Source organism: Oncorhynchus kisutch, linkage group LG7, assembly GCF_002021735.2.
Source record: "Oncorhynchus kisutch isolate 150728-3 linkage group LG7, Okis_V2, whole genome shotgun sequence".
In the NCBI taxonomy this organism is placed as follows: domain Eukaryota; kingdom Metazoa; phylum Chordata; class Actinopteri; order Salmoniformes; family Salmonidae; genus Oncorhynchus; species Oncorhynchus kisutch.
Genome location: NC_034180.2, coordinates 14,879,407 through 14,905,765, shown reverse-complemented (window position 1 = coordinate 14,905,765; position 26,359 = coordinate 14,879,407). Strand labels below are relative to the sequence as shown.

Here is a 26,359-nt window from a genome sequence, read left to right as displayed (position 1 = left end):
CAATATTGATCGAAGATTATTTTATTTCAGTAGATATGGGCCATTCTACAGAAGTGATGCACATTTTTATCCTATTTTTCCCCCACAAAATCAGCACACACATCTTCCATCATATGTCAGGTAGACATAAATACTACTCACACACTTAGTTTGTGTTGCATATTTTAAATATTTACCTGAATTCCTTACCACCCCACTAAATTTGTCAATATCGAAACAACATAGTGAAAAAGTTGCAATAAAGGGAGAACAATGCACAGTAGTGATCATTTTGATGCCCAATGTAGCCATTTTTATCTCAATATCAAATCATTTCTGGGTAACAATTAAGTACCTTACTGATTATTTTCAATCAAAATGGTGAAAAAGAAACATATTATTTTTTGCTAGGTACTTAATTGAGAGAAAACAAATGCCTGCATTGGACATTCAAGAGTAGTCAACTGGGTTGTCAGTGAATATTGTCTTCTCCTTCAAATTGGATTGCCTATGGTTTATAAACCAAAGACTAAGTTAATATTCAGGGTCATGCCAAGACCAAGATTTATACCATGACAATGATCCCATGATCCAGACCCAGTGAGTTGAGACCATGACAAGTTAAAGGCTGAATTTATGTGGTTGTAAGAAAGTAGAGTAAACTGAGTAAGAAGGATAACCTCATACAATGCAATGAAAATTAAATTCACCTGAGGTCCTGGTACTTCTTGATCTGTGGCAGCGTCCTGAAGTACGGAGTCAGGTGTTGTTGCCAGCCATAGCTTTCCACCAGCACTGTACCATCCTCCTGTCCAACCAGCTGTGGTATGTGAGATCAATAAAAGTAGTTCCAATCATGTTGGAGGTCAGGAAGACATGCCTGGAGCCGGTGATCAAGGCACCTCCTTGCCATCCCCAGAGTCTCTGTAGGGTCTGTGGTAAACTATTCCTCCAACATCGTGTAGCACCCAACTGGGTGATGCCAGCTAAGTGCTGCTAGGTCGCCAAAGGATCACTGCACATCAGTTACTAGAAAAGTCTTGGAGTAACCACTTTGGAGATCTGCACAATTTCAACAAGATTTTACAATCTCCAAGCAAATTCTTCTGTTTTTCAAATTAAAACAATGGCTAAGTAGCTAGTTAGCTGGCCTCTCAGTTATCTTAGCACACCAACTGACTAGCCAGTCTTAAAACTGTGGATCGATTATATTTATAAGCTAACAAAATAAATGAATAAAAAAAGACGTAATAATACTTAAAAACAATACACATTTACAGGAGCTCTCTGCCTAGGCTGCTACTATGGCGCCATGGCAACTATCAAACTCATAGATCCATCAAGGTGTTCCACGATTTAAAAAAAAGGTTGGGTACCACTGTTCTAGAGTTAGAACACTTTCCTGAATCCTGACATCTCTCTAACCTCCCTGCTGTCTGTTTTCTATTGAACTTCTGTTTATCGGAGTTAGTCTCATTGAGAAAAAAAATCTGTTTTTCAAGAGTGACTGACCACTCTACCCACCCAATTATCTTATGACCCAATTACAATTCTGTTTTTCACTACCATCCTAGAAGCGGTGCTTTCTCATGGATCTTCGCAGGATGTTTTAGTTTCTGATGAGACATCCAAGAAAAAAACCCTACCACCAATGTTCCCTCTAATCTTTTTTGGCATTGAGCAAATTTCAGGTCCCGCAATTTTAACATTTGCCAAGTAGGATACTGTAGCTGTTTGATCATCATGTAGGCCTACCAGAGTGGCCTACTGTAACGCTCCGGGTGTCGTGGGTGTGGAGTCAGACGCAGGAAACCGAGAGTGCAATACTGTGCTCTTTAATGCACTCACGCAACACTGGGTGCTCAAAACCAAATGCCCCAAACAAGGGGGATGAAAATAGTACAGCAGAATACACGACCAGGAACAAACACGTTCCTCTACTACATAACCGAAGGTCACAATAATTAATCCCGCACAAAGAAACAGGCGGGCCGGCTGTCTAATAAAGCCCAACTAATGATTCACTAACAATAAACATACAAGGAGGGGGAGGAAAGACAATCAGTGGCAGCTAATAGGCCGGCGACGACGACCGCCGAGCGCCACCCGACCGGGAAGGGGAGCCACCCTCGGTCGGACTCGTGACACCTACCATCAAAAACAATGGAGAAAATGCACCCCATAACATTTTAACATGGAAATAGCTATTCTATAATTCAGCCTACAGTAGCAGCCAATGTGTGGTGTTCAATGTACAGTAGACCTACATTCCATGAGACTTTTGAAAAAAACATGCAGGGCTTGACATTAACCTGTTTGTCCACTTGTCCTTCAGACAAGGAGGTGACTGAAAATGTTGTTGTTTAATGGAAGAAACTACTTTACAAAATAAAATGCATTATTATTCCCATACAATTATTTTACAGAGAATCAGACAAATTATGCTACCCTCTGCCTTTCGGTTATTGAAGCTTGTCTCAAAATACAACACTGCCCCTTTAAGACAAAAAAATATCTTTACCTGACTCACTTTTCAATGATGTCTAGAAATGAATGTTTTTTTTCTCTTGTAGGAAGCAATGACTCCCCTATTGCTGACTGCAAATGATCTGTAACTGGGCTAATAAATCCTTAACTAGCAAAGGATATGATCGAAATGTGCACAGCAAATGTTGCTTTGATCTCAAAACAAGTGCATCTACTAACGACCACAGCTGTAAACACAGTCCAGTTCAAAGTAAAGGGCACAGATCCATATATGGTAATTTTCATTTGCATATAGGCTTACTGCAGCTCTGATTGGTTATGCCGAATTGGTCTACGGGCTGAGTCATACACAATAGAATCCTACTCCGATGCGTTAAGCCTTTTGTTTCGGTATGTTGCATTGAAAGTGCAATGCATATTGCATTGATTTGATCACAATGTCCACGGTTAAGGGAAATGTCAATAGTGTTAACTAACATGGAAAACTCGAGAAAGTTGAGTGAAGTTCAATCTCACGCTTCTCTCCATGGGCTGATATTTCCTCTGCGCACACGCACAGCTTAGAGGGGACATTGCCAACCATCTATGCTAAGAATCAGGTGACTTAGATTGACTGACAGACATTAACAAACCAATACCCAGTGTTGTAGACAAGTAATCCAAGCCCAGGAGTCTAAGAATTTAGTATCAGGCTGAAATACAAACTAAATGTTGCTCCTTTTCGCAATTGTTTCACTCTCAAAATTGGTGGTGAAGTGGTGGTGAACAAAATTCAGTGTGGATTCCCGGGTAGCTAGTCTAATAGGGGACAAGCAGGAATGACTAACAAAGGTGTCATGCCATAGGGAGCATGTTTAAAAAATGTGTCCTGTTCAGATTTGTCCTGTTAAAAAAAATAAGATATATTTTTGGGGGTTTCTCTGTAATACTACTAGCCACCTAGCAATTTTATGAAGTTGACTTTAGCTTGCCCACATAGTTTCCCAATCTCCCAACCTCATAACTAGCTACCAGTAAGCCATTTCAGGTTACCAATGATGTTAGAGTGGCAAGCTTGTCTAACTATCTTAGCTAGCATGCCTGCTGGCAAGGTTGGTAGACATGGTAGAAGCAAGCCATTGGTTAATGTACTGAATAAGACTCCCATTCCTTTCAATCGTTCACCCAGATTTTAGCAGAGTTGTAGAGAAGCATATTTAGTTTCTTTAAAAATTTACAAATTAACACCAGTCAGGAGGATGCAAAACGCTCGAGGTATGCTTAGATATGCAGAAAAATCAACATTTTTGACATGGAATTAAGCATAATGATTATGGCTCTAGCGTGCAGGAAAAGGGTGTTTACATTAGGTTTCTTTTGTGCCAATTTAAGGACACGGGCCTAGCCCCGCCATGTCATCCTCACATACTTTGTGCCCCCACAGATTTTTAGGGTGCATGACGCCCTGATTAATAACCCTCCTTTCCCAGCTCTGTTGTCTGCCTCCCCATCAGCCCTCTCTCTATCTGGCCCAGTCCAGCCTTAGTCTGCAATCAGATTAGCTTCAGGCTTTCTGCCTGGTTGGTTGACTGGCTGGCAGGAGAGACTTGGAAACCTCCACTACACAGGTGTTAATTCTTCCCCAAACCCCCCTCAACACACTGACACTGACTGACACAAGCACTCTGACACAGATATGAAGAGGAAAATTCAGATGCACACACACACACTTACACAGACATGTACAGGAACATTCAGATACAGACCCATAAACTAGTACACGTTCTCTGAACTGGGTAATATTTCAACACATTATTACATTGCACACACACACACAACACACAATGCATGCTCATGAGCTCATTTGCAAGGTATGTATTTTAGAGCACACAACATTTTAGGTCCACACACACACACACACAAACACTTAACGATGCCCTCTCCAATAAATAACTGTCAGCATCAGGTTCAGTGCCAGTTCAGTGCCATGGAATCCGAACCCTCTCGTTCTCTCCCAAAGGTGTCAGGGAATCTCGACACAGACTGAATTTCACAGTTGTTCCCTAAGTGGACTAGCTCAGCACGTACCCACTCTTCTACCCTTTCCGCATTTTGGAACTTCCTTCAGCCCTGGTCCTAGCTTCCATTTTTAGGGAATTCTGTTGAGGATACATACATACATACGGGTGTTTTTGTGCCCCTATTTTACTATTTTCGCACTATTGTGCTGATCCGAGGTCGCACTATTGTGCTGACTCAGTTTTTTTAAAAATACTTCATATTATACTTTCCAGCATGGTTTCAGTAACTATGGTGGATGTGTGTAAGCCAGCGAAGTACAGCTTGGCTCGGCTTAGTATTGTGAAAAGAGTATTTGAGGTTCCTTTGCAAGAAGAGTTCAGTTTCTGGTTGTGCTGGGCATTCCCATAACAAATCGGAACAGTAATGTAGACACTGAACACGCCTATAAGTGTTAGAATATAAATGCCAGACAAACTATTTTTGTGCACTTTTTTTGTACAGAAGTCAGTTTGTAGATTCTAATTAGAATCACGGTCCCTTGCAAGAGGATGAGTATCTAGAGAAACACAAACGCAATGAAGAGAGCTGAGTGCTTGCAAAGCTGTCAACAAGAGTACAGATGGACTATCCAAATAAAGTGTTACCTGTTTGTTTTATACTTAGAGTGTGTGAATATTGAAGCCTTCAAGGTGTGTGTGTTTGTGTGTGTGGCTTGCTATAATTCTTGATTCGCAGTGGCTGTTGATTCACTCAAAATGTGTCAAATATCTAGTAAGGTGTGTCACTCAACTGTCCATAGTGTCAATGACAAGCACTCTCCCTCTTCTTTGCTCACACATGATTTTTCTCTCTCATTCTCTCTATATTGCTCTCGCGCACACACACACACACAGAGATATAGCTCTGCCAGGGAAAGAAGTGTTGGGAACCCATTGTACAGGCACTTCACCACTAAGTCAGATATCAAAGATCCCCCAGACAGAGCTCCGCTAGGGTGACCAGTGATACTGATAATAACAGCGTGAAATGGCCTGCTTTGAAGACCATTGATATGGGAGAAGCATCTGTGAGAGAATGTTTTCCAGATCTCTTTCATCATGATGGCTGCCTTTTCTGTGGCAGTGTCCTTTTTGATGATGTTTTGTTAGTATCTCTGTTAGAGATTCAGGGCAACATTGCCATAATGCAAAATGATTGTGCATAGCGCAAAAATTATGAAACTATAAAAATGTCACCCCCAGAATTTTAAAGGCTTCTATTTTGTCACATGGCACAGTCCGAGACAGCCACATTCGACTAGAAATACACATAGAGGACAGTTTCCTTGCCTTGTTAACATTATCCTCATGTTGTGTAAACTGCTGTATCGAGGAATGTGTTAATAGGCCCCATGATGGCTCTGTGCTCTACTCTTTTTGCTCTGGGACTGCTTCATCAGTGAAGATTAGAAAGAAGGGAAGGGACACAGCGGTTCAGAGGTGGAGGAGAGTAAAGAGCAGAGGGAAGAGGAGAAGAGTCTCTATCTCCCTCGCTGCTCCCCCTCTCTTCATCTGGCTTCCAGCCAGCCCCACAAATTTAGCCAAGATTTTAGGCCTATCTGGGCAAGCCTCAGTTGTAGACGCTGACTGATAATTTCTCAACAAGCCTCTGTGGCAGAATGCCAAGGCACTGTCACTAGAGACCTTAACCCCATCGGCGTCTGCGTCCCCCGACGGTCAGTCCGCAGACGTTGCAGAACGGTTGGGGTCTCCTTTGTCCCCAGAATTGTACCCTTTTCACACTATTGTGCTGTCCCAAACTGGACTGGCTTGGATATTTTCTTTTGTCGATGTCAGCAACTATGGTGGACCGTGGCTGTGTAATCAGGGCAGCTCAGTACAGCTTGGTTGGGCTCGGCTCTGTTCAGCTCAGTAGTGTGAAAAGTATTTTGAAGACCTAATACTGATTGCATGTATTCAATGCTTTACCCCCTTTCGTAGCCCACCAGCAGGGCACCCACCTTTGATTCATGCTGGCTTCTATTTCTATCTGTTTTGAGTGACACTGCTGCCACCACATGCTTTTCTGTGCTCCTCAGCAATATCAATGTGTGAATATTTAATGATGAGTAAACTGTTATTAACAATGTGTCCCTTCTCTGTCTCCCCAGGTAATGTTTAAAGCCAAAGCAAAGTATTCTCCAGAGCTCAACAAATACAAGTTAGTGGAATTTTTGCTGACTCCGTGTCTGGGTTAGTTTAACTGAGTTTATACTGATTGGGGTGAGGCGAGGGACAATGCAGGGGAGAGAATGTTGGGCAGGAGGGCATCAAGTGGCCAATAACCCAAATGAAAGCTGGTGTATGAGAATGGACAGTGTTTTCATAAAACGATGCCATGAGAGTTGAAATGCCATGGCTGTTTGAAAAGACAAACCTCCGAAATGTACCGGACAAACCTCCGAAATGTACCGGTCATCTGTAGCGAGGTGTCGTTTTAATGTCATATGTTGAACAATGTTGAACATCCTTTTACTCTCCGTCCGTCTATAATGCTGAACTATTATGGACTACTGAGTTCCTCACACTGGTCACCATCATGTAAGATAGTGTGTTATTACTATGAAATTATTAATGGGGTACCAGTACTTTCACTGTCATCTGTTACTAAGTGAAATGGGTTGATGCATTGCAGTTGCTACCATTTCTTCCAATTGCAAATGACTCAATGGGAATAACATAACATGAAAACGACACTCTAGTACGTTCTTACTAGAATGGGATCGATCAAACCTTTGGTGACAACATGGCTCTCGTTCAGATACTCAGAGCCCTAGTTACAAAACCAAGTTGGCCAAGCTCTGTACAGTATCAATGATTGACTTTCACTGTATGCCTAGAGTGTGTTATTGTAGATACAGTGGAACGGACTGTCCAGTAACCTTGATGAAGTCTAATAATGCCTCTGAGCTTCGTCTCAGCTGTCTCCACCCTTGACTGTTTGATGTGGACGGGGGAAGGTGGTGTCTGAATTTCTGGACTAATAAACACTTTGATCACCCAGCCGATTAATGTCTGAAAAGCTGCAAGCTCAAATCCCCAAATCCACCACACACCCTCCTCCCTCCTTTCCATCCCAGTCCTCTACAATCCCCAGCACTACACACGTAGGCACACACACATGCACAAATGCACACACACGCACATTCACAAACACAACCCATACACACATCCTGCAAGGGGGAGGGGGTAAAGGAAGAGAGGAGAAGAGCAGGTGGAGAAGGGGAAACTGGGAAGATTGACTGAGCCAATGCAGTAGAATGGAATGAGGTTTTGGGTGTTTTAAGCTTTATTCATTTATTGTTGTATATAATTATTGTAATGCTGTGTATTGGAAGCTAGTTCTTGTACCACCTATAATTGTGTTTTTTTCCCACAGGCTGCCCATGCGTCTGGCGTTCATCTTTGCCAGCCTTTTCTTCCTCGTAGTAAACCTGACATGCGCCATGCTGGTGCAGGGGGGCATAGGGGGTGGCATGGGGGGCGAGGCGGGCGAGGCAGAGGTGCGGCAGGTGGTGCTGGCCCGGGTGCTGGTCAACGACAGCCTCTTCGTACTCTGCGCCATTTCGCTGTCTCTGTGCATTTTCAAGATTGCCAAGATGTCCTCGTCCAACGTCTACCTCGAATCCAAGGTACTGGGTGGTCCATCAAGCATTAAATCAATCAATTAGCCAATAAGTCACTTAACCAATTAGCCAACTAACCAATCAGTTACTTAATCAATCAATTCATTGATTAATCATCTATATCATCCCTTAGTGCTCTAGAGGTGCACCATACGGCAGGTAGCCTAGCGGGTAAGAGCATTGGGCCAGTAACTGAAAGGTTGCTGTTTCGAATCCTGTGCCGACTAGGTGAAAAATCTGTCTGTGCCCTTGAGCAAGGCACTTTACCCTAATTGCTCCTGAAAGGCGCTCTAGACAAGTGTCTGCTAAATGACTAAAATCCCCAAAAATGTATACAATATCTCTCTCACCCTCTCCCTACCTACGCTGTAGGGTACGTCAGTGTGCCAAGCTACTGTCATAGGTGCTGCAGTCATCCTGCTCTACACATCCAGGGCCAGCTATAACCTGGTGGTGGTGGCTCTCTCTCCAGAGAACCGTCCCAGCGCCTTCAACTACAGCTGGTACAACGTCTCTGACCAGGTAGGATAGCCGTGGTTAGGAATACACACACACAAGCGTAAAATGTTGACGATGATCATGAAGATTGTTAGTGTTAAGTCACTGAGAGGACTAGGGGCGTGTGGGTCAGACCTGTTAAACCTTCAGTGAACTCTGCTGTCCTAGACATTCAAAGCTTGCTGTTCTGCCAGCCAAACACTCACCCCGGGTGTCTGACATAATTAATCATCTATTATAGGGCTGATCAGTCTGCAAACACTGTGTGTGTGTGTGTGTCTGTATGATTAGGCTATGTCTACAACTAATCCGCAGTCACATCCATTCTGCGTTAGTTGCATTCACATTCTTGGCGGTTTTCTCTGTCTCAACTGTGCACACGAGTATGCCCAATTTAAGTGTCAATGTGTGTACAATGTGGATATGTATGTGCAAGTCTGTGTGTGTTCTGCTTTTACATGACTCTGTGTGTGTCTCTGTGCGCACGTATGCTCCGATAAGCGTTTGTGTTTGTGTGCGTGCATGTGTTGTTTGTGCCTGTGAACACTAAGCTCTTTTATATGACTCTATATTTAAGTGTATATGCCACTTATACAACAGTTGCCAAAGAAACAACACTAAAGCACACATGTACTGATAGAAATAACATGTTTTCAATTATAATTTCATTTTGATAACTGAATTCATACTTTTTCATCTATCCACAAAATCCGGTTGTTTCATCTTTAAGGACAAGCACTATATGTGTGTATGAGTCCCACTGTGTGTATCTGTGCATACATATCATGTTTACGACCATTCTCCGTAGTCTCCCTTCTAATTTGACACTTGGCTTGAGTTCAATCCGTCCAGAAGATATTGATGACAGAGCCATTCTATCCAGATCTGTTTGCTGAGTGGCTGAGAGCAATGTGGCTTCTGCAGCAACAATCCATTTGAGGGGATTTGGGAGGATATGGGCTCTGTGGGGGAAAGGTCTTCATTTGTCTATAAATAACCCAGCGAGGAGAGGGGGGGGGATCACAGCAAAGGACTGCCTGGTGCTAGTGACCTAGATCTGGTCTCAAACCCTGAGACAGACGGCCCTGTACTGGAGGTTTTCCTAGTTCCCTAGGCTAATCTTGGGCCACTGTGTGTGTTTGGGTGACTGTCTGTCTTGGTTTATTGGTTTAAATGTGTCTTGTTGAGTAAGTGGGTCACAAATACATACACTCGCAGACCCACACACACTCACGTGTCTTTGTTTCTGTTTCTATGTCTACAATCTAATCTATCCACGTCGGTTTGTGTTTGTATTTGGGATTATCTGAGAAATTATCTTAAAGTATGTTTCTGTCTCAGTTGAGGGCTGACCCCATTTAGTCGAATGGTCGATTGGTTGGTTGGTAGGTTGTTGATTGGCCAAGATTTTTTTTTCTGTTGAGTAGTCCCAAACAATACTGAACAAAAATATAAATGCAACATGCAACAATTTGAATGATTTTACTGAGTTACAGTTCATATAAGGAAATCAGTCAATTGAAATCAATTAATTAGGCCCTAATCTATGGATTTCACATGACTGGGCAGGGGTGCAGCCATGGGGAGCCAGGCCCAGCCAATCAGAATGAGTTTTTCTCCACAAAAGGGCTTTAATACAGACAGAAATACTCCTCAGTTTCATCAGCTGTCCGGATCGCTGGTCTCAGACGATCTCGCAGGTGAAGAACCTGGATGTGGAGGGCCTTGGCTGGCGTGGTTACACGTGATCTGCGGTTGTGAGGCTCATTGGACATACTGCCAAATTCTCTAATTATGGCTTAGGGTAGAGAAATTCGCAGGCAACAGCAGTGGTGAACATTCATGCAGTCAGCATGCCAATTGCACACTCCCTCAACTTGAGACATCTGTGGCATTGTGTTGTGTGGCAAAACGGCACATTTTATTTTCCCCAGCACAAGGTGCACCTGTGTAATGATCATGCTGTTGAATCATCTTCTTGATATACCACACATATCAGGAGGATGGATTATCTTGGCAAAGGAGAAATGCTCACTAACAGGGATGTAAACACATTTGTGCATAGAATTAGAGAGAAACATTTCTGGCAACTGCTCTGGTGGACTCCTGCAGTCAGCATGTCAATTGCAACACTCACTCAACTTGAGACATCTATGGCATTGTGTTGTGTGACAAAACTGCACATATTAGTGGCCTTTTATTGTTCTCAGCACAAGGTGCAACTGTGTAATGATTATGATGTTTAATCAGCTTCTTGATATGCAACACCTGTCAGGTGGATGGATTATTTTGGCAAATGAGATGCTCACTAACAGGGATGTAAACAAATGTGTGCACAACATTTGAGAGTCATTTCTGGGATTTTTTATTTCAGCTCATGAAACATGGGACCAACACTTTATATGTTGAGTTTATATTTGTTCAGTATATATACAGAGCATTCGGAAAGTATTCAGACACCTTCACTTTTTCCACATTTTGTTACGTTACAGCCTTATTTTCTAAAATTGATACAATTATTTTACCCCCTCATCAGTCTACAGTCGTGGCTAAAACTTTTGAGAGTGACACAAATATTAATTTCCACAAAGTTTGCCGCTTCAGTGGTTTTAGATATTTTGTCAGATGTTACTATGGAATACTGAAGTATAATTACAAGCATTTCATAAGTGTCAAAGGCCTTTATTGACAATTACATGAAGTTGATGCAAAGAGTCAATATTTGCAGTGTTGACCCTTCTTTTTCAAGACCTCTGTAATCCGCCCTGGCATGCTGTCAGTTAACTTCTGGGCCACATCCTGACTGATGTCAGCCCATTCTTGCATAATCAATGTCAGAATTTGTGTGTTTTTGTTTGTCCACCTGCCTCTTGAGGATTGACCACAAGTTCTCAATGTTTTGGAGAGTTTCCTGGCCATGGACCCCATATATCGATGTTTTGTTCCCCGAGCCACTTAGTTATCACTTTTGCCTTATGGCAAGGTGCTCCATCATGCTGGAAAAGGCATTGTTCGTCACCGAACTGTTCCTGGATGGTAGGGAGAAGTTGCTCTCGGAGGATGTGTTGGTACCATTCTTTATTCATGGCTGTGTTCTTAGGCAAAATTGTGAGTGAGCACACTCCCTTGGCTGAGAAGCAACCCCACACATGAATGGTCTCAGGATGCTTTAATGTTGGCATGACACAAGACTGATGGTAGCGCTCACCTTGTCTTCTCCGGACAAGCTTTTTTCCGGATGCCCCAAACAATCGGAAAGGGGATTCAACAGAGAAAATGACTTTACGCCAGTCCTCAGCAGTCCAATCCCTGTACCTTTTGCAGAATATCAGTCTGCCCCTGATGTTTTTCCTAGAGAGAAGTGGCTTCTTTGCTGCCCTTCTTCACACCAGGCCATCCTCAAAGTCTTCGCCTCACTGTGCGTGCAGATGCACTCACACCTGCCTGCTGCCATTCCTGAGCAAGCTCTGTACTGGTGGTGCCCCGATCCCGCAGCTTAAATCAACTTTAGGTGACGGTCCTGGCGCTTGCTGGACTTTCTTGGGCGCCCTGAAGCCTTCTTCACAACAATTGAACCGCTCTCCTTGAAGTTCTTGATGATCCGATAAATGGTTGATTTAGGTGCAATCTTACTGGCAGCAATATCCTTGCCTGTGAAGCCCTTTTTGTGCAAAGCAATGATGACGGCACCTGTTTCCTTGCAGGTAACCATGACAGACAGAGGAAGAACAATGATTCCAAGCACCACCCTCCTTTTGAAGCTTCCAGTCTGTTATTCGAACTCAATCAGCATGACAGAGTGATCTCCAGCCTTGTCCTCATCAACACTCACGCCTGTGTTAACGAGAGAATCACTGATATGATGTCAGCTGGTCCTTTTATGGCAGGGCTGAAATGCAGTGGAAATGTTTTTTCGGGATTCAGTTAATTTGCATGGCAAAGAGGGACTTTCCAATTCATTGCAATTCATCTGATCACTCTTCATAACATTCAGGAGTATATGCAAATTGCCATCATACAAACTGAGCCAGGAGACTTTGTGAAAATTAATATTTGTGTCATTCTCAAAACTTTTGGCCACGAAAAGTATACAGTTCCAGTCAAAGGTTTGAACAGACCTAATCATCCCAAATAGGGCTATCTTCTGTATACCACCCCTACTGTACCTTGTCACAACACAACTGATTGGCTCAAACACATTAAGAAGGAAATAAATTCCACAAATTTACTTTTAACAATGCACACCTGTTAATTGAAATGCATTACAGGTGACTACCTCATGAAGCTGGTTGAGAGCATGTGCAAAGCTGTCATCAAGGCAAAGGGTGGCTACTTTGAAGAATCCAAAAACTAAAATGTATTTTGATTTGTTAAACACTTTTTTGTTTACTACATGATTCCATATGTGTTATTTCATAGTTTTGATGTCTTCACTACTATTATACAATGTAAAAAATAAAAACCCTTGAATGAGTAGATGTGTCCAAACTTTTGACTGGTACTGTATATGTATAGTTTAAACTAGAGATGTGTTTTTTGTAGCTTCCGAACTGTCTGGCCTACAAACTATTATGTGCACTTGTGTGTGTCTCCATGTGTGTATTTTTTCTGTGTTTCATTTTTCTAATTGTTGGATCTGTGTGTGTTTTCCCTCCAGGCAGACATAGAGAAGATCAGTGGAGAGGCCTACATCATCTTTGGGATCATCCTCTTTTTCTGGGAGCTGCTACCCACCAGTCTGGTCGTGGTCTTCTTCAGGGTACAGAGGCCCAATCAGAACCTAGTAAGACCATTTACTTCCTGATGGTATTTTTTATTTATTTTTTATTGAACCTTTATTTAACCAGGTAGGCTAGTTGAGAACAAGTTCTCATTTGCAACTGCGACCTGGCCAAGATAAAGCATAGCGATTTGACACATACAACAACACAGAGTTACACATGGAATAAACAAAACATAGACAATAATACAGTAGAACAAAAGAAAACAAAAAGTCTATATACAGTGAGTGCAAATGAGGTAAGATAAGGGAGTTAAGGCAATAAATAGGCCATGGTGGCGAAGTAATTACAATATAGCAATTAAACACTGGAATGGAAGATGTGCAGAAGATACAAGTAGCGATACTGGGGTGCAAAGGAGCAAGTTAAATGAATAAATACAGTATGGGGATGAGGTAGGTAGATACATGGGATGTTTACAGATGGGCTATGTACAGGTGCAGTGATCTGTGAGCTGCTCTTGCAGCTGGTGAGGGAGATATGAGTCTCCAGCTTCAGAGATTTTTGCAGTTCGTTCCAGTCATTGGCAGCAGAGAACTGGAAGGAAAGACAACCAAAGGAGGAATTGGCTTTGGGGGTGACCAGTGAGATATACCTGCTGGAGCGCATGCTACGATTGTATACCAGTCAATCAAGGAGCTAAGGCTGGGCGATATGGCCTAAAATGAATATCTAACATTTTTTCAAACTTATGGGCGACTCACGATATATACTGTATCTCGATTTGTTTTATGTTTTCTCTGAATAAGCTTTGTTGTACAATTGAAGGTAAAATATACTGCATTTAAAACAGTAAGCAATAATCTAATAAATTCAGAGCTTGTGAAATTATACCTAGGCTGAATATATGCGGGGTTGGCAGGTAGCCTAGGTTAGAGCATTGGGCCAGTAACCGAAAGGTTGCTAGGCCGAATCCCTGAGCTGACAAGGTCAAATCTGTCGTACTGCCCTTGAACAGTTAACCCACTGTTCCTAGGTAGTCATTGTAAATAAGAATTTGTTCTTAACTGACTTGCCTAGTTAAAAAAATAATAATAATAAAGAAAGTATGCCTTCCACAACCATAAGACCCAATAATGATGTAATTATTTGATCAACATAGTTGTACCTGCTTTTTTTGTTGTTGCAATAATCACTGATCTGGCTTTCAGGTCTGTCTATAAAAATGCCCTTTATGTTACACATTTAATCAGAACCATGCATAATGCACATTCACTAATAATGTAGCAGGCATTATAGAAAATGAACACCGGTCTCATAAACAATCTCTCAAGCACAAACCCACATGATAGTGAGTAGCCAGCTAATATTTATATTTCAAGGATAGCCAACTTGGATCTAGGTTTAATTACACAAGCTCTGAATTCAGGTAACAAGGCAAAACAGTTGAATTGTTGTGAACAACCTTCTGTCCGTCTCCAACTGTTTGAACAGTCTGTCATTATATACAGATCTCTGGTGTAAATGGGAAGGTGCACAGTACAGAAGGAGCGAGACCAAAAAGACAATGTGAAGAAGCTGACATAAACGCTCATAAAATTGAAAAACATTTTCAAAAACTTGATTCTGCGAGACAGGCATTTGGAATATCGCGCAAAAACATACATTCAAATGAATTGGATATATTGCCCAACCCTACAAGGAACTCACATGAATCATATGTGTTTGAATGCACATTAGTCAAATATTTGCCTACCTCAGTACATCTATACTGAGCAAATACATAAACACAACATGTAAAGTATTGGTCCCATGTTTCATGAGCTGAAATAAAAAATCCCAGAAATGACTCTCAAATGTTGTGCACACATTTGTTTACATCCCTGTTAGTGAGCATCTCATTTGCCAAAATAATCCATCCACCTGACAGGTGTTGCATATCAAGAAGCTGATTAAACATCATGATCATTACACAGTTGCACCTTGTGCTGAGAACAATAAAAGGCCACTCTAATATGTGCAGTTTTGTCACACAACACAATGCCATAGATGTCTCAAGTTTTGAGTGAGTGTTGCAATTGACATGCTGACTGCAGGAGTGTCCACCAGAGCAGTTGCCAGAGAATGTAATGTTCATTTCTCTGCAATAAGTCACCTTCAATGTCGTTTTAGAGAAGTTGTCGGTCTGTCCAACAGGCCTCACAACCGCCGACCACATTTAATCACACCAGCCCAGGACCTTCACATCCAGCTTCTTCACCTGCGGGATCGTCTGAGACTAGACAGCTGATGAAACTGTGGGTTTGCACAACCAAATAATTTCTGCACAAACTGTCAGAAAACATCCTAGCGAAGCTCATCTGTGTGCTCGTCATCCTCTCCAGGGTTTTGACCTGACTGCAGTTCGGCGTTCTTTGGGTAAATGCTCACCTTCAATGGCCACTGGCACGCTGGAAAAGTGTGCTTTTACGGATGAATCCCGTTTTCAACTGTACCGGGCAGATGGCAGACGCATGGTGTCATGTGGGCGTGCGGTTTGCTGATGTCAGAGTGCCCCATGGCAATTTGAGTGCACAGAGCTACCGTGACGAGATCCTGAGGGCAATTGTCATGCCATTCGTCACCTCATGTTTCAGTATGATAATGCACAAATATGCCCCAAGGATCTATATGCAATTGCTGAAAGATGAAAATGTCCCAGTTCTTCCATGGCCTGCATACTCACCAGACATGTCACCCATTGAGCATATTTTGGGATGTTCTGGATTTACGTGTACAACAGCACGTTCCAATTGCTGCCAATATCCAGCAACTTCACACAGACATTGAAGAGGAGTGGGACAACATTCCACAGGCAACAGCCTGATAAACTCTGTGAAGGGCTGCATGAAATGGTGGTCACACCAGATACTGACTGGTTTTCTGATCCACGCCCCTAACTTTTTTTAAAGGTATCTGTGACCAGTCATGTGAAATCCATAGATTAGAGCCTAATTAATTAATTAAAATTGACTGATGTCCTTATATGAACTGTTACAAAGTACAATCTTTGAAATTGTTGCGTTTATATTTTTGCTCATTGTAAATTGACATTCATTTATCAGACAGGTGGAAGGTACAACCACACTAACTTTGAAACACAAAGGATGACAGTTTAGTCATTTAGCAGTGCTACTTTTTTCCTACTGGTTCACCGTGGGAATCGAACCCACAACCCTGGCATTGCAAGCGCCATGTTCTACCAACTGAGCCACATGAGACCCATTGGAAATGATTTGGTCCCACAATACATGTACTTACAAGAATATTTCCAGTCTTATTACTATGGTATATGTTCATGTAAAGTCTTTAAGCATGTTTTTCGTGTCATATATTACTTATTAAGTTGTGAGTGTGTCCTTTTTCCCCAGGCACCAGGAGGAATGATCAACAGTCACAGCTTCAGTTCCAAGGCCTATTTTTTTGATAACCCCCGGAGGTACGACAGCGATGATGACCTGTCCAGGAGCAACAACTCCAGAGCAGATCGACCGAAGTGGGTAACAGGATACTCTATCACTTATAACATCCTATATTGTAAATTCCGTCACCTATAACATCCTGTATCCCCTGTACACAGTCACCTATATTGCATCCTATATTGTCCGTATACAGTCACTTAAAACCATACTGTATTGCCATTATTTACCCCCCACAGTCACCTATATCATCCTATATCCCGTGTACACAATACTAACATCCTACATTCCAGCTATACAGTCGCTTATAGCATCATATTTCCCCTGTACAAAGTCATCTATAACAACCTACAGTGCCTTCAGAAAGTGACCCTTGACTTATTCCACATTTTTGTTGTGTTACAGCCTGACTTCAAATTGGTTAAATAAAACAAATTCTCAGCCATCTACAATACCCCATAATGAAAGTGAAAACCATGTTTTTAGTATTCACACCTGAGTCAATACATTTAATAAATTTTTAGCGCACACTCTTATTCAGAGCGAGTTACAGTAGTGAGTACATACATTTTCATATTTGTTTGTACAATATATGTTAATCATATTTGGCAGTGATTACAGCTAACATCCTACAGCTTTGCACACCTGGATTGTACAATATTTGCACATTATTCTTTGAAAAACTCTTAAAGCTCTGTCAAATTGGTTGTTGATCATTGCTAGACAGCCATTTTCAATTCTCTATTCAATTTCATTTGATCAGCAACAACAAAATACCTAGTCCTTCCCAATGACACACATACCCATAACATGATGCATCCACCACCATGCTTGAAAATGTGAAGAGTGGTACTCTGTGATTTGTTGGATTTGTCAAACATAATGCTTTGTATTCAGGACATAAATGTAATTTCTTTGCCATTTAAAAAAAAACATGTTTTGCTTTATTGCAAACAAGATGCATGTTCACTCTGTCATTTAGGTAAGTTTTGTGGAGTAACTACAATGTTGTTGATCCATCCTCAGTTATCACCACCATTAAACTTATTCAAGTCTGTAACTGTTTTAAAGGCACCATTGGCCTCATTGTGAAATCCATGAGCGGTATCCTTCCTCTCCGGCAACTGAGTTAGAAAGGATGCCTGTATCTTTGTAGTGACTGGGTGTATTGATACACCATCCAAAGTATAATTAATGCTGAAAGGGATATTCAATATCTGCTTTTCTTTTACCTATCTACAAATAGGGGCATTGGAAAAACTTCCTGGTCTTTGTGATTGAATCTGTGTTTCAAATTCACTGCTCGACTGAGGGACCTTACATATAATTGTATGTTTGGGGTACAGAGATGTCATTCAAAAATCATGTTAAACACTATTATTGTCAATACAACTTATTTTGTGAATTAAGCTATTGTTTTCCTCCTGAACTTATTTAGGCTTGCCATAACAAAGTGGTTGAATACTTTTTGACTTAAAACATTTCAGCCTTTCATTTTTTGTTAATTTCTAAATATTTCTAGAAACATAATTCCACTATTTTGTGTAAGCCAGTGACACAGAACCTCAATTTAATAGATTTTAAATTAAGCCTGTAACACAACTAAATCTGGAAAAAGTCAAGGGGTGTCACATGTAACTTCCTATATTCCCTTTACACAGTCGCCCATACAGTCACACATAACATTCTACATCCCCCAGTCAACCTAACGTCTTATATCCCCCATACAGATACAATGCTGATTTAAGCCTGTCCCTTCCATTCCACAGTAGTTTCCTGTCCTCGACGCCCCAGTTGGACCCCAGCTGGTACAGCTCCACCCAGAGGAATGGCAGCCTTACAGGGATCCCCCATCTCCCCACCGGCTCCCAGACCTCCACCGCACCCCTTCTCCTAGCCTACGGCAACATCCAGTCCAACCAGCACCATAACTACTATTCTACCCCCCAGAATCACTACTGCACCCCTCAGAACTAACCACCCCCGCCGTCCCCAGTAGATACCCCTGAAAGTAATCCAGAAAACACTCAGGAAAGGGGCGCTCCTGACCTTCAGCTACATGGCTACGACCCTCTGGGTTACCCTGGCGATCCTGTGACTGGCGGTGTGTGGCCACGCCTCCCTCATTCCAGCTTTCAACCCGGTCCCACCCCACCAGGGCTACTTAACTACCCATCTTGTTGTAGGCATGGTGACGACCATTGGGATTTCTAGGGCCAGACAAGGGGAGATCATTTGAGGTCAGTGGTGGTTAGGGAATGGTCAGCTGAGTGATATTCTGTTTATTAAAAAAGCTTTCCAACATGTCTATTACCACAGTCCTGAAACAGAGGTCTGCTACCCAACCTGAGCCCAACGGCCCCCGACATTATACATCGGGTTAGGGCCAGGTAGGGTCTATTTTTTTCATCAATAACTAGAGAACGGGCAGGGCTCGGGTATCACTAGATTGATCACTAACATTTTGAAGCTGAACCATGTGTGTTCTCTGCTGCGCAGTACAGTCATATTTAACTAAGTTCTTCAACCACATTACATATAAAACAGGAGAGATTATTTCACAGAAAATAATAATGTTCCTTGGGTTTTTTAGGAGTTTAGAGTGATGAAAAGTAGCCCAAGCAGAGCCATTGCTATGGATACTCAGACTCAGAGCCACCATGAGCTGAGCGGATGCAGAGCGAGTGACAGACGGAGGAGCAGCTAATGGATTTACAAACTGAGGAAGTTATTTCTGATTTTGGGTTTTTGGCAGGGCATTAAATTTTGCAGAAGCAATTGGGCCTGGGTGGTGTAGGGCCTGAACGTTGTGAGCATGGGTAGGGCTCGGGCTTTACACTTTTCCGTGCAGGGCTCTTCCTGGAACATTGTACTATTCCTAAGAAGTGTTTGTAAGGAAAGGATTGTGCTTCTCAGCTTTTCCACACACACACACTCTGTTTGTCGGACATCAAACAGAAAAGTTAGTCCTCTATCTCTTTCAAGGACCAGACAAGTACATGGACCAGCACTCCAAATGTCCTATTTTGCTTTGGTCCAGTGGGAAGTTCTCCCCGCTACCCCCTGCACACAGACTCCCCTCCATGAGTCTGGAGGTGACATTTGCACTTGAAAAAATCCCCTCACTTCACATTCTGAGGACAAGACTCTGGCTTTAATGTAAACTTGGATCTTTATACAATCTCAGACTTTGTGTTCCTTCCCTGGACCATGTCTCATTTCCCTGTAAAGACCAGTTGTTATCTGAGCAATGAGACATCCATGACCATGTCCTTCTAAACCAGCACCAAATGGGGCTAGAATCATGGGCAATGCTCTCAGTATTCGAGCCCAATGTGCACTGGGACACTGTGGGAAGGGTCAATACTTTGTGTGTTTGAATTTTTCACACTGTCAAAGACTGTGTGGAAGAGGAAGGCCACAGATCGAGAGTTGGGCGTAAAATGTAGTCTCGAGCCTCCAGCTTTCCTAGCTCCTTGGGAACTCCGTTTCGACGAGAGGCCCATAATGGAGCATAGACTGTGGGGAAACAATATGTTTCTGAATGAATTTTCTGATCTGGACCCAGTAAAGTGAATGTACGGACTAAGTGTGGATCGGTGGAGTGATCATATCAAAATGTTTGTAGTCCAGTTTTATAGTACAGTAGGCTACTCCTGGCAAAGCACTAGCAAGGTCCCAGCTCAGTTTGTGTTTTCTTTACAACTCTAATGGTCATTGTCACCAGACAGCACAAAAATATCTGGGACCAGGTTAACCGGTGACAGAGAGGGATAGATGGGCTTAAAGACGCCCTCCCTCTCTTTCTATATCTTGACTATAATAGTAGCTGTATCCATGTGGTAGTTTACAGCATCACGATCACCATCATTAGCCTGGACCCAGATCTGTTTGTTTGGTCTTGCCAGCAACTCTGGTCATAGTCACCCCATTGGCCATAAGAGTTGGCAAAAATAGCACAGACAGATCTGAGACCAGGCTACACCACCATACAAGGATACCTGAAAATGTGCCATTACATGTTACTGTTAGTTTTTTTTCCTTGTGGAAAACGTTTTGCACAAAATGCTGTATATATCAAAAATTATTAATAAGCTTTATGACCACCTACTTATTTCATTTTTAACTGGATTCTATGTTTGTTTTTTATACTCCATGGCTACTAGTTTGGACTTTTCCATGTCGAGATAGTGGTACGGCCCAGGTGTACAGGGCGAGTATGTGTGTGAATGTGTTTGCTAAACATGCTTATATGCACAGAAAGTGTTTAGGTAGGAGGTAAGAAAACTGTTGATTGTCTTTCCTTTCCTTTTACGATGAGCGAAGGGGGTGAACCCAAGAGCGGACTCGGAAGAGGAAGCCGGGATCAATAAACCTTTTTGTGCATTCATCAGAGAATTGGGAATGCAGAACCGGGGTAGCTCAGATGAGTTGCAAAAACCAGGAGTGTAGAGTGAGGTTGGAATTGGTTGAGTAGAACAGGGGAACGGGTCCTGAGGGGAATCCAAGGTAATAGTTGTGAGTGATATCCAGAGCAACGTGGTTGGTGGTGAGATGTGGAGAGGACAAAAAATTGTGTACGGGAGGAAAAAGAGCAAAGCAAAGTAACAGGATCTTGATAATAGACAAAAGGCTAGCGTGATAACGGACTGAGCAGAGATTACGATCTGGCCGAGTGGAGGAGGCAGGGATGAGTATATGTAGAGGTCTTGATTATGGGATGATTTGCAGCTGGTAGGGATCAGCTCTGACTCCAGCACACCTGTTTCCAACCACACAATCACACCAAAGGAGAGTGTGTACAGGGGGAGAACTGAAGGTTAGGAAGACACCGGATGAACACCAGAGGGTGTAGTGGGCACAGATGTGACACTTTCCTTTGTTTGTTACTGTTGAACAGAGTTTTGTGTTTGCAAAAACCTGTTCAGAGAGGGCAAGAGGAATTGCTCTCTACACATTTGATATGCCTTCTAATCATATTTAATTTTTTGTTTGGTTTTATTTTGCCATTCTTTTCTTGTTTCCTTTCTTCCATGAATGTCTGAGATCAAGTGTTGTCGTTGTTGACGTTATATGAGTTATGTCAATTAATATCTGCTGACAAATGCAATCATATTTTAAGTATATTATTTTTTTAAATGTTTTTATTTACCCCCTTTTCTCCCCAATTTCGCTCCAACTCCAACAGAGGTCAGTTTGCAGGCTCCCAGCCCACCACAAGGAGCTAGGACGATGAGCCAAGTAAAGCCCCCCCAGCCAAACCCTCCCCTAACCCAGACGATGCTGCGCCAATTGTGCGCCTCCCTGTGGGACTCTTGATCACGGCCGGTTGTGACACAGCCCGGGATCGAACCTGGGTCTGTAGTGACACCTCAAGCACTGCGATGCAGTGCCTTAGACCGCTGTGCCACTCGGGAGGCTTTTTATGTATATTTTATGCTATTTTCTCCCAACATCTCTGTGTTTGGGACTGTCATTGCATCATATGGCTGATGTCACCTTTTGACCTTTGGTGCTGTGGTGGTCATACAGGAAATGTCCAGTTCGACAGGAAGTGAAAACATATAACCCACAGAGAATGATAGAGGCCTCTAGTGGCCAAAAGGCTGTTTTAGCATGGGCACCGCCATTGAGGGCTTCCCCCATTTTTAATGTAGGCAATTGGGTGGGACTTCCATCTTCATTAGCTGATCCTTCCTGATGACCCGGTTGGAGTCATTTCCAACTGGGTCATTAGGAGGGATTAGCCAATTGAAAATGTACTATTTTAAAAGATAGCCTTAATGGAGCTGCTGTCTATTACTCTAGAATGGCACAGATACACATATGAGTCCTCTATTTATCTCTATAGTATACCCGCAGGTTGAACTTCCTCTCACCCTCCCAGGGCCATAAGCCAATTCCGGCCAGCCATGGGAACTGCTTTAAAGATTTTTATTGTATTTTATTCCCCCTTTTCCTTAAAAAAATAATTTTAGAGGTGGATTCTGCAGGGTAATGGATTTGGGTGTAGGAACAAACAGATGGTTGTCTTTCCTTTAATTTGCTTTGGAGTCTCAAACTAAGTTGCATCCGTGTGTGATGGTTGCAGCAAATCTCTGTCAGTAAGCAAAAGCGAGCAGACCGCTATAATCAATTGGAAAATACTGGCAAATGTTGATATTTTCACCCTTATATCCAAGAACATACATCTCTGGCATGATTGCAAATGATCCTTACTTAAAGAGATAGTCAGATGAAATCGTGGATAACATTTTGTATGTCTTTGCGTCCAGTATGAAGGGAGTTAGAGGTATTTTTGTGAGCCAATCAATGCTAGCTAGGGTTAGTTCAATAAACTATTGCTATAGCTCTAGTTAGCAATTACGCTGTCGCTAGTCGGCAACTTCTTTCAAACTGAACACAGAGACACAAAAATGGTATGCATGGGTTCATCTGACTCTGGGGAAGTAGATAAAGGGCTTATTTGCTAAAATATTCAACTTTCTGTTTAACAGCAACTTATGTTCAAATCTATGTGTTGAAAGTATTGTATTTTTTTGCTGATTTTGTTTCTGTGAAATCTATTGCTATATAAGCTCTTGTGTCTAGCAAAGAGCAGGTTTAGCCTTTTATAATAATTATAATTTGTCTCAAATTCTTTATTGGTGGCCAATGAATGTAACACTTTTACCCATCTTTCATAGATCACTAAAGATGTTTGCAAGCACTACCCTGTTAAAATAAAGCTTTTCATCTGAACACAGAAGGTATAACAAAAGTCCTCTGCAGAACTAGAGGCTGCATTCAAGGGCATGATAGAGCCCCACTGTGGAGATGTCATAATACCCCAAAAACCTAGCGGTCAAACAGGGAAATGTTTCCATTTGTTTTCCACCCTTCATTTTTCCCATAGGGGATTTTAGAAACACTTAAAATAAGGGCTGTGTTTCATGTAGGCTTACCCTGGCGTGAAGTTTTTATAACCATGTAAATCTCTCAGACAAGGTGACTTTCGTCAATATATTTGGCTCTATCTACTCTGATACTAATTAGCATATTCAAATCAAAGTAGACATCATGAAAAACTACAAATCACTGCAAACTCCTGCTGCACATCATCTCTAGCGGACACCTTTGCTAACAGGTATTGTGTCGATTTAAAATGTGCACAAGACAGTTTGCAGAATTTTCAATTTAAAGAAATTTTGCCAATTTATTCATTACTACATTTAGCTAACATTAGATAGTGTCACGTCTACTCCCGCTATAGATAGTTCATCCCTTATATTCTTACCTTTGCCTCGATTTTGGCGGTCTCATCCAGATCATCATGGCATTTGTAGTTTTTTTTTAGGATAGCCACATTAGCAGCTAATTAGTATTTCTATTTGGGGAGTTAAATACAGACGAATCTATTGATAAAAGTCACCTTGTCCTGAAGAGATTTACACAGTTATCAACACATAATGCCAGGGTACGCCTACAAGAAACACAGACTTTATTTTAAGTGTTTCTAAAATGGTGGAAATTGATTGGAACCATTTCCCTGTTTGACCCCTAGGTTTTATGGATATTATGACTCACATTGTGGTACTCTATACACAGCAAAATAACAAAGACGGGGCATGTTTATCAAAACATGCAATGGACACCGTTTTAAATTGTTTTGCAACAGAAAATTAACATTTGCATTTCTTATTTGATGTCCAGGTAGTCTCTCCCTGTGTTTTGAACACAATGAACACAGTCCAGTTCTCTGAAGGCTCAAGAACCCTCTGGTTAACAATGTGACTGCAATTGATAAATCAAACATAAATATGAATCGCCCACTTTCTTTGATGGTGCAAACCATAACCAGTGCGTTAAGAGTTGGTTTGCATTCCTAAGTCCTGACCAACATTATCACCTCACAGAGGTTTCTCTGGTCTGTGAACGACGATGTCGAAATTGGGTTTTGTGTCTTGGTCGGCCAAGACCAATCGACTACGATTCAATTATATGTGTTTTAAAGCGGATCAGGTTTGAGCTCCTGTGTGTTTTGACAAGACTGTTCAATCCACTGTATTCCCACTCATCTCTGATTTAAGATGTGTGATCAAGATTTGGCTTCACAGATTCGCATCTAATCATGCAACTGATGTTGATTTCACAGTTGATCCATAATCAACACCCTTCTGCCTTTACCAATATTCACAAGGATGCTCAAGCATGTGGTCAAAACGGTCCGTGTGAGGAGTTATCAAAGCCAGTGTTTTGCCTCACTTGGAACAGAGGAAACCAGCAGCAGATAGGCAGTGAAATCCATTATGAAGGTGTTTTTTGGGGGGGATTAAAAAACATGTTTGTGTACTGGTGATGGCGCATGTAAAGTATATAATCCTTGATGTGCTAGAGGAGGATTGGAAATGACAATGATAAATGTGTATCATTTCAACGGCTACTGACCTTGATAGGGAAAAGATAGCCGCACATTCATCTCTTCTTTATTTTACTAACATTTTGGCAAAAAATCCTTCATCAGAGTATTTCACCCTGATTTAAGAGACTTATATGAAACCGTGAAACTGATCGCCACTCAGAGATTAGCCTAAAGATTGGAAGGTTGGGGGTTCAATCCCCGGGTGAGTTATAACCAAAGAAGACTCAACACCTCTTTGCTTGGCACTCAGCATAAGGCCGTGCGATAGACCATCTTCTTGACCATGGGGTGTACTTGTACATTAAGCAGCCTCATGCTACAGGAATAGGAGATTGGGCAAGCTATTTACTCTTACAGCAAGAAGAGATGAGTGTGCGACTTTATTTTTTATTTGTATAGTATCTTTCGCTCGTGTGCACCTCACCAAAAGGGTGTGTGTTCTTTATGTTTTTACTTAACAGATTGTGTACAGACCTATATTTATTTCAGTCATAGAAAATAATCTCTACATCAAATTACATACAGTTACCTTACAGCCAATCTGCCATTGAGAAAGATTGGATAAGCACCTCGAAAGGCCCTGAGAAGTGTACACATTCTATCAATGATTGGTCAACACGTTTTACATGTGTATACAACATATTTCATGTGAGTAACATTCACCATTCACCAATAAATTGATTATGAAAAGCTATTGCAAGAAATGCAAATGGTGCAAAGTATAATTTTTTTACCCTGATACAGTATCAAAGTGCCATGTAGCTGAAACGGTATTGGTTACGGTCCATGTTCCTTTATTTGTTTTGTTGCATCCCTTGTAAGTCACTTGTCAGGACTTTCACATTTCAGTGTACACAGTGGAGGACGGAAACTAGTTGTCCTCCGGCTACACCATGGTGCTACCCTACGGTGCTGTGGAGGTTACTGTAGGCCTTCATTGCAAAACAGTGAGTTTTAATCAATGATTTGGTGACTTGAATATATTTTTGTTATATTTTTATTTTGTTTGAGGAGAATGGTCCTCCCCTTCCTCATCTGAGAAGTCTCCACTGACCTACTGTCACCTACAATGGTCACAGTATAACCACACTATTACCTCACTAACTAAAATAGATCTTTGTATCACAACAATATGTTTCTGAGCAGTCAA

General features: G+C 41.9%; 1 protein-coding gene across 1 annotated transcript in view; it reads left to right on the top strand.

The window, feature by feature from the left end:
* LOC109882865 (integral membrane protein GPR137B) overlaps nucleotides 1–25,919 on the top strand; it is a 34,181-nt gene extending 8,262 nt beyond the window's left edge. Inside the window, exons 2-7 of the mRNA XM_020474959.2 lie at nucleotides 6,617–6,666; nucleotides 7,885–8,137; nucleotides 8,504–8,653; nucleotides 13,287–13,412; nucleotides 16,761–16,885; nucleotides 18,578–25,919. Coding sequence (XP_020330548.1) covers nucleotides 6,617–6,666; nucleotides 7,885–8,137; nucleotides 8,504–8,653; nucleotides 13,287–13,412; nucleotides 16,761–16,885; nucleotides 18,578–18,785 — 912 coding nt within the window. The 3' untranslated portion in view covers nucleotides 18,786–25,919. The remainder of the gene's footprint in view (nucleotides 1–6,616; nucleotides 6,667–7,884; nucleotides 8,138–8,503; nucleotides 8,654–13,286; nucleotides 13,413–16,760; nucleotides 16,886–18,577) is intronic.
* The last annotated feature ends 440 nt before the right edge of the window (nucleotides 25,920–26,359 follow it).